Source organism: Sarcophilus harrisii, chromosome 1, assembly GCF_902635505.1.
Source record: "Sarcophilus harrisii chromosome 1, mSarHar1.11, whole genome shotgun sequence".
NCBI classification, from domain to species: domain Eukaryota; kingdom Metazoa; phylum Chordata; class Mammalia; order Dasyuromorphia; family Dasyuridae; genus Sarcophilus; species Sarcophilus harrisii.
This window is the reverse complement of record NC_045426.1, coordinates 584,276,584-584,288,362: the sequence shown is the minus strand read 5'-3', so window position 1 is coordinate 584,288,362 and position 11,779 is coordinate 584,276,584. Positions and strand designations below refer to the sequence as shown.

The 11,779-nt window shown below is 37.7% G+C and overlaps 1 protein-coding gene across 6 annotated transcripts in view; it reads left to right on the top strand.

Moving 5' to 3' along the window:
• The first annotated feature begins 3,441 nt into the window (after positions 1–3,441).
• UBR5 (ubiquitin protein ligase E3 component n-recognin 5) overlaps positions 3,442–11,779 on the top strand; it is a 165,240-nt gene continuing 156,902 nt past the window's right edge. For all 6 annotated transcript variants that reach the window (XM_012541748.3, XM_003760296.4, XM_023496429.2 and 3 more), the window contains exon 1: positions 3,442–3,556. In XM_012541748.3, coding sequence (XP_012397202.1) covers positions 3,495–3,556 — 62 coding nt within the window. In that variant the 5' untranslated portion in view covers positions 3,442–3,494. The remainder of the gene's footprint in view (positions 3,557–11,779) is intronic.

Below are 11,779 nucleotides of genomic sequence, written 5' to 3'. Positions count from 1 at the left end.
TCAGAGACTACTTTTTGATGGTTATTTTTGTCCTGCCTTTCTTTGTATCTCCAGCACTTAGTACAGTGCCTGGCACAAAATAACATATTATATAGCGTAATAAATACTTGTTGACCTGACTGGACATATGAGGCTGCCAAACTGCCTTGCTAGTTGAATCCTTAAGGATTAGGAAATTTTTAGTTTTTCTACTGAGAGTGCCAGCAAGGGGTAAAATTTAGAACTAGTTGCATACCACTTTCTGTGTTGTGGAAATAGATCAGCATCTCAAGACTCAGTTCACATGGGCTTTCACGGAACAGCTGTCAAATACTTTTTGAACCTAAAGTAATCTGGGTCAATTGGAATGGTAACCTATGAAAGTGTCCCTTTAGTCCCATGGAGTATTTAAACTACCCTGCTTTATGTATAATTTTTGATGTCCATGTTTTGCTGAAAATCTTTTCACTAAATCTTTGTAAAAGGTAAAATAAAGTTCTACAAAGCAGCTTAGTTTAACAGGATGCTTGTTTAGAAACACATTTAAAATATCTTACTAAAACTCAGGATTCACTTTTGTGGTTTGAGGTCTAATTTAGTCTACCTCTTTTCCCTTTATAATACCATTTTCAGTGGGAAAATTTGTAATTTCTGTTTAAATTTCCAATTCATAAAATTTTTATGAGTCATTTGCTCTTTATTTGCCAAAGACTAATGATTTTAACATTTATCCACTTGATGTGTAATTTAAAACTTTATCAATCCTTTGAAGGTTAGGATATTTATTTTAACATGGAAAAGAATTACCAGAAGTTCCTCTATGTCTGCCAGCCATGGAGTAAATGCTTAGTACTAGTTGTTCTGGTAATATATTTTGGTGCTAAGACACTACTGGGAGAGGGCTTCAAAAGATGAGCCCTTACTGTAGAAGGTAATGGAGCAGGGAAAATCCCCAATGTAAGCTCTTTGAAGGCAGGAATTGTTTTATTTTTGTGTTCAACTTCCCTAGTGCCTAACAGAGTACCTGGCAATCAATCAATCATTTGCATTTATTAAATTTCTACTATAGTGAGCGTTTAATAATTGATTTATTGGACATGGGTAGCACCAGAGCCAGGAATTAACTAAACAAGGGTTCCCAAATACGTCCAGTGTAACTGGGGGGATAGGCCAATCTCATTTTAATTTTTTTAAAATTTTCATTTTTATCATTTTCTTTTAAAATTTTGAATTCCAAATTCTCTCTCTCCTTCTCACCCCTTCCCCACTTAAGAAGGTAAGCAATATGACATCAGTTCTACATATGAAATCATGCAAAACATTTCCGTGTTTAAAAAAAGTAAGAAAAATAAGAAGAAAGTGAGAAAACTATATTTTAATTTGAATTCAGTTCTGGGGGGGGGGAGGGGGAGGTGGACAGCAGTTTTCTTCATGAGATCCTTAGAATTGTCTTAAATTGTTGTCTTGATCAGAGTAGTCAAAAGTCTTAAATAGTTGATCATCATTACAATATTACTCTTACTATGCATAATAATTTCTGTTCTTCACTTTGCATCAGTTAATCTAAATCTCGTCATGGTTTTTATGAAACCACTCTCCTCCTAATTTCTTATAGCACAACAGTATTCCATTATAATCATGCCAGTTTGTACAGTCATTCCCCTATTGATTGGCATCCCACCACCACCACCACAAAAAGGGCTGCTTTTTGTATGTATATTCTGTATGTATATGTATATATATATATGTATATGTATTTATGTATTTTGTATGTATATGTATATGTCCTTTTCCTTTTAGCTCTCTGGGATACAGAACTAGTAGTGGTGCTGTTGGATCAAAGTGATAAAATTTTTAAAAAATTTTATATTTAAATAAAAAAATTTTTTAAAAATTTCAATTTTAAATAAAAATTAAAAAAAATATTTTTAAATAAAAACTTTTTTAAAAATTTTATTTTTTAAAAAATGTTATTTTTAAATAAAAAAATTTTTAAAAATGTTATTTTTAAATAAAAAATTCTTTAAAAATGTTATTTTTAAATAAAATTTTTTTAAAAAATTCTTTTGGGTAAGGGATTAAGCCTGTAAAAAGAAAAAATAAAACTACAGGCAGACATCATAATTTGAATAGTGGAATAAACTAGGAAACTTAGGTTCTAGTCATGGCTGACTTTATCTCCCTGGGCCCCCGCTTCCTCATTTGAGAAATTACACTACACTGAACTAAAGAATCCCTACTATTCAGAGTATGAATGTCTCTAATTCTAGTTCCTATGATTTTTAGGTCCCAGAAAACATTCGCTGTTTTGCTTATTATTCTAACAGTTCTCCCCTCCCCCTTAACTGTCTTTTCGAGTTCACTTTAAAGACAACAGCAGATCAAGAAAAGGAGATAAAAGACCTACAGTTTTTAAAATGATCAGGGTCGCTCCGGGGAAATCTGGGAGAAAACACGTTAACAGGCCCCTCCTCTGCGCTTCCCACCCGGGGATACCCTTTTTGCATTCCCTCTCGCATTCTCACCCAAGCGTCTGGGTTCTTCCCTTCTCCTCCCTCCTCCCCAGGAACACGTGCTCCGGCCAAAATGCTCGCTCCCTATCGTCCCGTACACGCGAGGGCTAAGGAGGGCGGAGATACACCCGGACCAATCGCTCACGTTCTTACAGCTTCGTGGCAGGCCAGCACGGCGCCGACCAATCAGCAGAGCCGTAACGTGAATTGCCCCCGTCCTCTTTCTCTCTCTCCCCTCCCTCCCCCCCCCCCCCCCCCCCGCCTGCCCGTCTCCTCCCTCCTCCCTCCTCCCCCCTCCCCCGCCCCTCGGAAGCGGAGCCTGCGAGAGGGAGAAACTGGGGCAGAAGTGAAGATGGCGGCGGCGGTGTTGGTGGCGGTAGCGGCGTCTCGCCTGTGAGCGCGGTGCGGACTCATCTCCCTCCCCACCTTCCCCCCCACGCCCGATCCCCCCGTCCGCCGCCCCCCTCCAGCCCCCGGCGTCCCGGTAGCCCATTCCCTCCCAGCACGTCTCTGGGCTACCTCCTCAAGCCCTCCCGGCTCCCGACGCCCGCCCAGCCGCGGCCCCGATCTCGTCCTCCCGCCTACTCCCGCACCCCCCCTCGCCCCCTCCCCAGATCTCCGTCCTCCTCCCTCCTCCTTCTCCCTTCGCCTCCCTCCTCTCTCCCCTCCCTCCTCCTCGTCCTCCTCCTCCCCCCTCGGCGCAGGGGGAGCTGCTGGCGGGTGGCTCGTCCGCCTGCTCGCCAGTCCGCCCGCCCGCCAGCCGGGCCGGCCGGCCCCGCACACACAGTCCGGGGGGGGCCGGAGGACGAGGACGAGGACGAAGAGGAAGAGAAATCCGAGGAAGGGGAGAAGGAGACGGCCCCTGCGCATTTGGTTCCCTCCATTTGGGGGCTGGGAGGAGGAGGAGGACGAGAAGAGGGGTTGTTTTTTTGGGGGGAGGGGGGGACGGGTTAGCGCGAGGGAGGTGGGGTGTCCTAGGGAGGAGGACGAGGAGGAAGCACCATGACGTCCATCCATTTCGTCGTTCACCCGCTGCCGGGCACCGAGGACCAGCTCAATGACAGGTAAGGGGGACTGGGAGGGAACCCCCAACTTGCTTTTCCCATCCCCCTACCCTCCCATCTCCTCTTTGGCGGAGGTGGGGCAGTGCGGCGCCACGGGGCCTGGGGGTGCTGGGAGTGGGCTGGTGGGATGTAATTTTTGGGGGGGGTTACACGGGAAGGGGAGGTTGTAGGTGTTCAACTCTCTTCCTGCCTCTCGTATTTAGGCCCTGTCCAGGGTAAACTTGTGGTCCTGGGGAAGGAGAGAGGATTGGGGGGAGGGGAGGGAAACCGAGGGACTCATCCCAGCCCCTCCGTGGGAATTAGATTGAACGGGAAAGAGGGGAGCTACCCTAGCAGTCCCTTTCCCCAGGAGAAGTAGGTTGTAATTACTGCCGGGCCCAGGCCCGAGGAATCCATATTAGTCAAAGTTGAATTGAGACAGACAATGCGGATGGGGGATGGTGGAGGTGAAAAGGGAGGGAAGGTGACCGACGAGTCCGGGCCTCTGGGGTGGCGAGGGCTGGAGAGGGAGGATGAAATGTTCCCCGGGTCCCTGGGTGGGCCGGATCCCAGGGCCCGGGAGAGAGCCGAGGGAGGGGAGGTTACATGTAGGCTTTGGCCCACTACGGGAAAGGGGAGTAGCCCATTCGCAGTTTCGGGAGGGGGGATAACAGGGGGGGGTTGGACAGGAGGAAACGCCATGATTATGATTATGATTATTTAATTTGAGCCCCTGCTGTGGTGAGGCATGCCGATCCGGGGAGGGGGCCGAATCCAAGCCAAGCGAGAGAAAGGGATGGAGGTGGTAGCACATCCCGAAATGGGTAGGCAGGCCCATTCTCACCCTCCCGGGCCGGCCTTTTGATGTTGGCTTTTTTCCCTCTCCGGTCTCTTCCAACATCGTAGAGGGAGGGGTTTCCCTAGCTGTAATGGAGCCGATAAAAAACCTTGGTCTAGTCAAAACTCTTCTATCGCTGCTTTTCTTAACCCCGAGAAGGGCTTGCCGCGGGTTTGTGGGGGTAGTTAATATTGTTTTGTTTTTAAAAATTGGAATGTGTTGGGTTTGGATTTCCCCCCCCCCCCTTTTTTTTTTTTTTTGCTTTCCCCATGGCCCAGCGTATAAGATGCAGAATTGCTGGGCTGCATACTCATTTTGAACCTAGGAAAACCAGGAAAAGTTCCTTCGCTGTTGGCCACGGAGGCTCGGAAAAGATTGAGAAGAGGCCTCCATTAAATCCTGTCTTAGGTCCAACTCTGGGCTCAGTGTTTACTGGATCAGAAAGTAGGTCAATTTAAGCTTTCCCCTGTTAGTGTGTTAGGCCCTGGAGGTACTTGTGCGGGCCTCAGGAGGCCGGATCGGACCGAAGTTGGAGAGTTGCATGTAATTTTTGCCGGTGACCCGGTGACACAAATCGCATGACGCCGCGTTTGTCATGCGCTTCCCTGTGGGAGGAAGAGGCCTGCCTAACTTGCGGCTAAGAGATTGGCCTTCCTTCTCTGTATGTATGGGAAGCACTTCCAGTGTGGCCAGCAGCAGTTCTTGGGTTATAGAAGGCAAGATGTTTCATTTCTTAGATAAAAATCTGTCCAATTTTGCTGAAGCCATGTTGCTGTTGGTTTGTTTTTTTGTTTTTAAGGTTATGATAGGAAATGAGTTGATCACATTGAGTTGTCAGAACTTTCCCAAGTTGCTCATTTTGAATTCTTGCTTCTATCAGTGGTCCAACATTTTAAATGTTATTTTTATCAAGAAGCTTTTAAAGATTCAAAGGTGCTTGGTAAATTTAGATACAGCTGTAAGATTATCCTGTAAATTTTCTGTACTTTTGATTTGTAGTTTATGATCAAGTTTGAACCAAGAGGAGTTTTGAGATGGATATTTTCTTGTATGTTATATTTATTCCAAGAATTTTGACTCTTTTTTTCATGAAAACACTTTAAATAAGCTTTTCAATCATTTTTATAGGAGCAAGTCTTTAAGGCTTTGTTTTGTTTTATATGTGAAAAATGTATAAATGTATCTTGTTTTGTTACGGTAATTATTACTGTAAATATGACAAGTATTAAATTTCAACAAATTTGTTGTTGAATATAATGCTGAGCATAAAGAATTTTATCTCACATAAACGCATGATTAAAAAGGAAAGTAGATGTAATTTAAGCATAGAATATTTGTGTATTGTTTTTACATTATTTACAGACTTGACAAACATTAGACATACAATGCTGTAAGTAGAATTTTTGAAAGCCATAGCTAATAGTTACGAAAATGTTTTGCTTGTGAATCTTTTCTTTGCAGTTGTCAGCATTTGAGATAGCAGTCAAACATATATACACACTGTACATTTTTGCATATATATATATACTATATACATATACATATATATACTATATACATACACACATTATATATATATATATAGTGTGTATATATATAGTGTATAATATAGTGTATAGTATATATAATTACACACACACACAATATATATATATATATATATATAGTGTGTGTGTGTAATTTTAAAGTATTTGACTTTGTTGGGAAAAGTCTAGAGAAACTTTTTGGAAAGAAACATTTGACTGTTTCAGGCAAGTTTTAGGACCAAACATATTGTGGCATTGCTTGTTAAAATCTAATACTTCAAGTAAAAAAGACTTCTGTTTTGTGAATTCTTTTAAGTTAAAAGGAGGCTTTAACTGAAAATACTGTTTCATAGCTTAAAGTGAATTTTTATTAGGGTTCACTTAGTAGTTTTATAAAAAAGGACAATCATTGGCCATAATTATTCTCCTACTGTGGTACTTGATTCTATAGACATATCTTACTTAATTAGCACAAATACTGAATTCAGCATTGACATTTTGGGTGGAGAGATGTACATTTTTAAAAATACCCAAATTTCTTCTGTAAAGCAGCAAAATTAGAGCTAATCACCTAAAAAAAGGCACTTGTCATAGCAACTTCAATTATATAGTTATATATTTGTTTACAAATATATATTCTTTGGAGATTCCTATAAGTCAGACATTTTGCTTGGCCTATTCTGAAATTTCAGGAATTGGGGAACATATTGCAGTGAACAAGGAGAATGTCGGATTTTTTTTTTTTCTTTTTTCTGATTTGTTGGTTCTTGCATGTAGTTTTTTACATATTGAAACAATAGTTTGGACCACCTAAGTTCTACAGCAGATTTGATTAAAACTGCCCTGTAACAGATTACCTTCTTGTCACTTGCACCTAAATGTTAATTCTTGATGGCTAATTGGAAGTGGGTCTTGGAGTGAATTAAAAGTCCATCATAAGCAATGAGGATGCCTTGTACTGATATCTTGTCATGTTTTGAAGCTTTTCAATCAACAAGCATTTATTAAGCACTCTGTGCAAATTGTTGGCACAGCAGAAATGTGCCAGGTACTGTGCAAAATGCTGATTTAATACAAATAAAGGCAAAAATAAAATTTCTGCTCTGGAGGAGTTCACATTCTAACCGGGGAGACAAGAATGAAAATAACTTGGTGAGGAAAGAATAGGAGAGAGAATTGGTCATGTTCTTAAAGTGGGGAATCAGATGCTTACAGATACTTACTTGATACCTTGAATTAGATTTTCCCCTGATTAATTAATTGGTTTAGAGCTGTGTTGTTAAAAATTCCTGGTTTAGGCAAAGAACAAATTGTAGACTACTAAGAGAAGCCTCAAATGCCTAAGGCATTTCAGAGGAATAATTAGAAGTTTTTTCTTATCAAGTTTGAGTAAAGTATAGATCATATAAAAAATTAAAAGTGTAATAAATAAGCACTTTTAGAGATTAATCCAACCTCTTCATTTTGCAGACTGGAAATCAAGGTACGCTGAGGTTAAGTGACTTGTAGAAGATAACACAGTCTTAAACTGGCCAGATCAGAACTAGCAACCAATTGCAAACTCAGTCTAGTGATCTTGCCAATAAATGACTCTTCTTGGAGTGTTTTCTATGATCCTATACTTCCCATTTAAGTTCTTGGGGACAGTTTCACAATTTGATCAAAGAATTAGAGATTAGATTTGTTAATCCTTTTCTTGAAGTAGGGGATGAGGTGTGCCCATATTTGGGGATGGTTAAAGTATTTTTCTAAAGCATTTCTATGCCTAGGTTAAAGGCAAAGATAATTTAAGGAATGCATAATTTGTGAAAGGAGTGTGATTGATACAGATATAGGCACATGAATGAATTGAAAATAATTTAGAATTTTAGTAACAAACAGTGAAATTATTATTTGAAATGCAACGCAGAAAGTAATTTTTCTTTTGGGCAGTGAAATATGTTGTTATTTTTAAGAAAATTTGAATTTTTAGAATAACTTATTTTTAAAAGCTCTCTTTTTAAGATTACAAGGATATATGTAGATTTAGAGTCAAAAGAAATTAGAGGTCATCTAATCCAAATCCCTTCATTTGTATTGATAAGGAAACACCAGGCTTCTAGGCAGTTTTGCTTAAGGTTAAATGGCAGATCCTGGGATTTGAACTCAGATCCTCTGATTCCAAATTCAGCAAATTCACTTTTCCCAGTAAGCTATAATGCCTTAGTATTCGAGATAGAAAAGAATTTAGTTTTTTTTTTAAATGATAAATTAGAGTATATTCAAAGACTTTAATTACTGAAGTGCCAGAATGATACTGTTTTATAAGTTAATTTCACTTATAAGATACTTTTACAAGGTTTCCCTAATGATTTTTGTATAAACAATATACACTTGAGGAATTATCTCTATTTCCAGTTAACAATACTCAACTAAGATGAACTGATAACAGGTGGTATATTTTTCATTTTTTCCATATAGAACCAGAGCCCAGAGAGAGACTTTTGAAGATTGTCATTTTTAGACTTGAGCTCCCATTCCTGATGCTAGCTCTCCTTTGTATTGTACAAGGGCTTAAAATTCAGATTTATGTTTCAAACAGATATAGGTAATTGTAAGATTTTAAATTATTGCCACAGTTAAGTGGGTTTAATTTACAATTTAGAGCAAAATGGTCTTTGCTCTTGCTACTTGTCAAAATTATGTTAAGATGTTGCCTTTTTTTCTGTTAGTAAATAATATTTTGGGGATTTGACATTTAGTGCTTTAAAACTTGATGTTAGTGGTTTGATAGAAAACCTGAACCTTTGAGGAAAAACTAAAGGAAGAAATTACTTTAAATGGTTGCTTCAGAAATTTACATTACACCACTCACATGAAAAAATACTTTTGAGTTCTGGTGATTCTCATAGTGTGCTCCAGAGAATCCTAGGAGTCTCTGAAACCCTTTCAGAGGGTCTTCAGAAATTCAAAATTATGCTTTATTTTTAGTAATAGTAAATTGGATAGGTCCTTAATAATGTTTGATAGTGTAAAGATGGAAAACAAAACTTTGAAAACCACTGTCCCATACTTACTATACTAAAATTCTTATGCAAGGGTATTAAAACAATATAATGTAATTTTTATTTTGATACCTGTTCTGAGAAGAAATTGAGTGTGGACATGCTACTGGATGTTTTTTGATAGGTAATTTTGTTCTACTCTTGATTCTCAGTCTGTATTAAAATTTAAAAAGGGATGATATGTAGCGTATTATGGGCCTTCCCTTAGTAAATATATAGTTATTATGGACAGTGGGTAGAACACTGAACTTGGAATTAGGAAGATTGAATTCAAATCCAGCCTCAGATACTTACTATATGACCTTGCTTGAGTCACTTAACCTTATTTGTTTCAGTTTTCTCATTTGTAAAATGAGCTGGAAAAAGAAATGGCAACTCATGCCAGTAGCAGTAGCTTTGCTAAGAAAATCCCAAATGGGATCATGAAGAGTCAGATGATATTGAAATAACAGAAAACAAAATGCATAGTATCCAGTAAGATACATTGCTGTAAGATGAAATAAATGAAGTTGTAAAGGAGGTCTTAAGTCTTAAGTATCAGTTAAATTTTGAATTAGAGAAATTTTTTTTAAACTTAATGCCTTGTTATAGTCATGTATTATGAAAAAATACCCCTCCATTCTGGGGCTCCACAATGTGATATGCCTAAAAAAGGGGATCTAATAGTATTTAATTTGTGGTTCCTTGGTATGGAAAGAAGTTGGGCCTATGAGAATTTAGAAATTAAAGAAAGTTGGTCAGGAGAAGAAGATTAAAAAACAAGTATAGTATGTATAACTTATAGATTGGAAAAGACAAATACAAATTAGTTTTGCAAATAAAAAATTGACCAAAGGAAACCTAAGTGTGTAAATGCCTAATAAAAAAGGTGTAAACAAAACTGAGTGGATAATTAATACAATACACACAGGAGTATAATATCTAGGAGTAATGGGATAAGATTAGGAAAGGAAAAATTCCTGACCTAATGATTAGGGTTAGGGAAAAGTCTCCAAAGGGAAGTTGAGCCATTTAAGACTATTTTGGATTACACTGAAGGGAACCACATAGTTTGTATTTAAGGGAACACTATTATAAGGCTAGTAGAATAGTCTTAAGTGTCAGTTAAATTTTGTATAAGAGAAAGTTTTTTATAAGTTCCACTTATTTCTTCTAAATTGGAAGGTGCGGTTATTTGGGCTAGTTTTTGAAAATAGCCTTTTGGGGGTGCAGAAGAGCAAAGAAATAATTATAGATTCTCAACTCTGGGCTTAAGCATTGTCATTGGTAAAATGAGAGTTTGGATTTGGTGGTCTCTAATATTCCTTTCAGGGGTCTAGGTCTATATTTCTGTGAACACAGTATCATTCATCAAGTTCACATGTGATCTTCCCCAGAAGAAAGGTAAAGGGCGCTTGGAAAATTTCTTGAAGTCTCTATCTTTGTTTCTGTGATTCTCTACAGTTTCCCCTCATGTGCTCTCCCACTCTTAGTTCAGTTTGTTGTTCTGAAAGGTTTCACGTCAGTGTGTATTATTAGCATTTACTTATAATGGGTATGTTATGATGGTTCAGTATAGGAGATTAAAAATGATGGTTTCATCTAGTGATTGAGTAATTCAAAAAGAGTTTTAAAAATAATTCATATCAATCTATGTCTTTGACTAAATCAGTATAAATTTAGTTTTGTTGCAAAACTTTTTTTTAAAGAGAAATTTGTTTTATATTGTGACTTTCCTAATTATTTTAGTAGCAATAAATTCATAAAAATCATGACATGGATAGTTACTGCACTTTTGGAGCATCTTAGCTTTAATATTAGATATTAATATTTTTGTTAAATAAATATTCAATTTTTTAATTAACAATTAATAATTGTTAAAAAAATAAATATAAATAAATGATAAATAAATAGTTAAATAAAAAAAAGCTTTGAATAGTACCTCTTTTAGTTGCTGATATGATTTCTTTCCTTATTAAAATGATTTCAGCTTTTCTAGATGTTAATTTTCTTGTTATTAATATTAAGAAGTCTTTTATCAGCAAGTATACTGGGCATCCTTTTTTTAAAAAAAAGACTTTTTTTTTGGATACAGATTCTTGCTTGATTTTTAGAGAGTGAACCTTTGCAAATGCAGTAAACCGAAAAATTGTAGATTTTTCAGTTTGAATCTGAATTGCTAGATAAACCACTTGAATGCTTGAATGCTTTAATTAAGAATTTTTCTGTTGCTTCTCCTTGAGCATTGTTTGATCAATTGATCACTCTTATTTTAGTCTAGTCTTGATGACATAAAGACTGAAGCAAAATAATTAAGGACATGATTTTGCACAAGGTATTTGGTAGAATTTGATGTTTTCCTTAATCACATGTGGGTCAGGAATCTGATGGCCTTAAATTTTTCTAGCTTCTTTAAGGATGTAGCTCATTCTGTGATGATCTGGGAATTTTAAGCTAAATGAGGTTTCTGGGTTTTCTCTAGAGTAATCCAAAACCCTGAAGGCTGCCTTTGTATGTAATAGGTAAGGCAGAATTTGCCAGGGCATTTTCCCAAGTTAATTTGCTTTGCTGTTGGCACTTAAAACATCACAGTGTGAAAAATGGCTTGTTTAGTAGGCTCTATCTGCAATGATTTATTACCTTGTTAAAAAAGAGCAAACTTTAGAATTGTGGAAGAAGTTAAAAGTTGAACTGATGTAGAGAAATTAGCATGGAACTACTTAAATGTCTAAATTTTGAAATTAGTTACAAAAAATTAAGGATTGTAGATTTTTGACAGAAAAAGTCTGAGAACTATATGCATGTACTTGATTTTATATTTCTATTATGTCAGCTATCTCTGTTTCCATGGACCTCT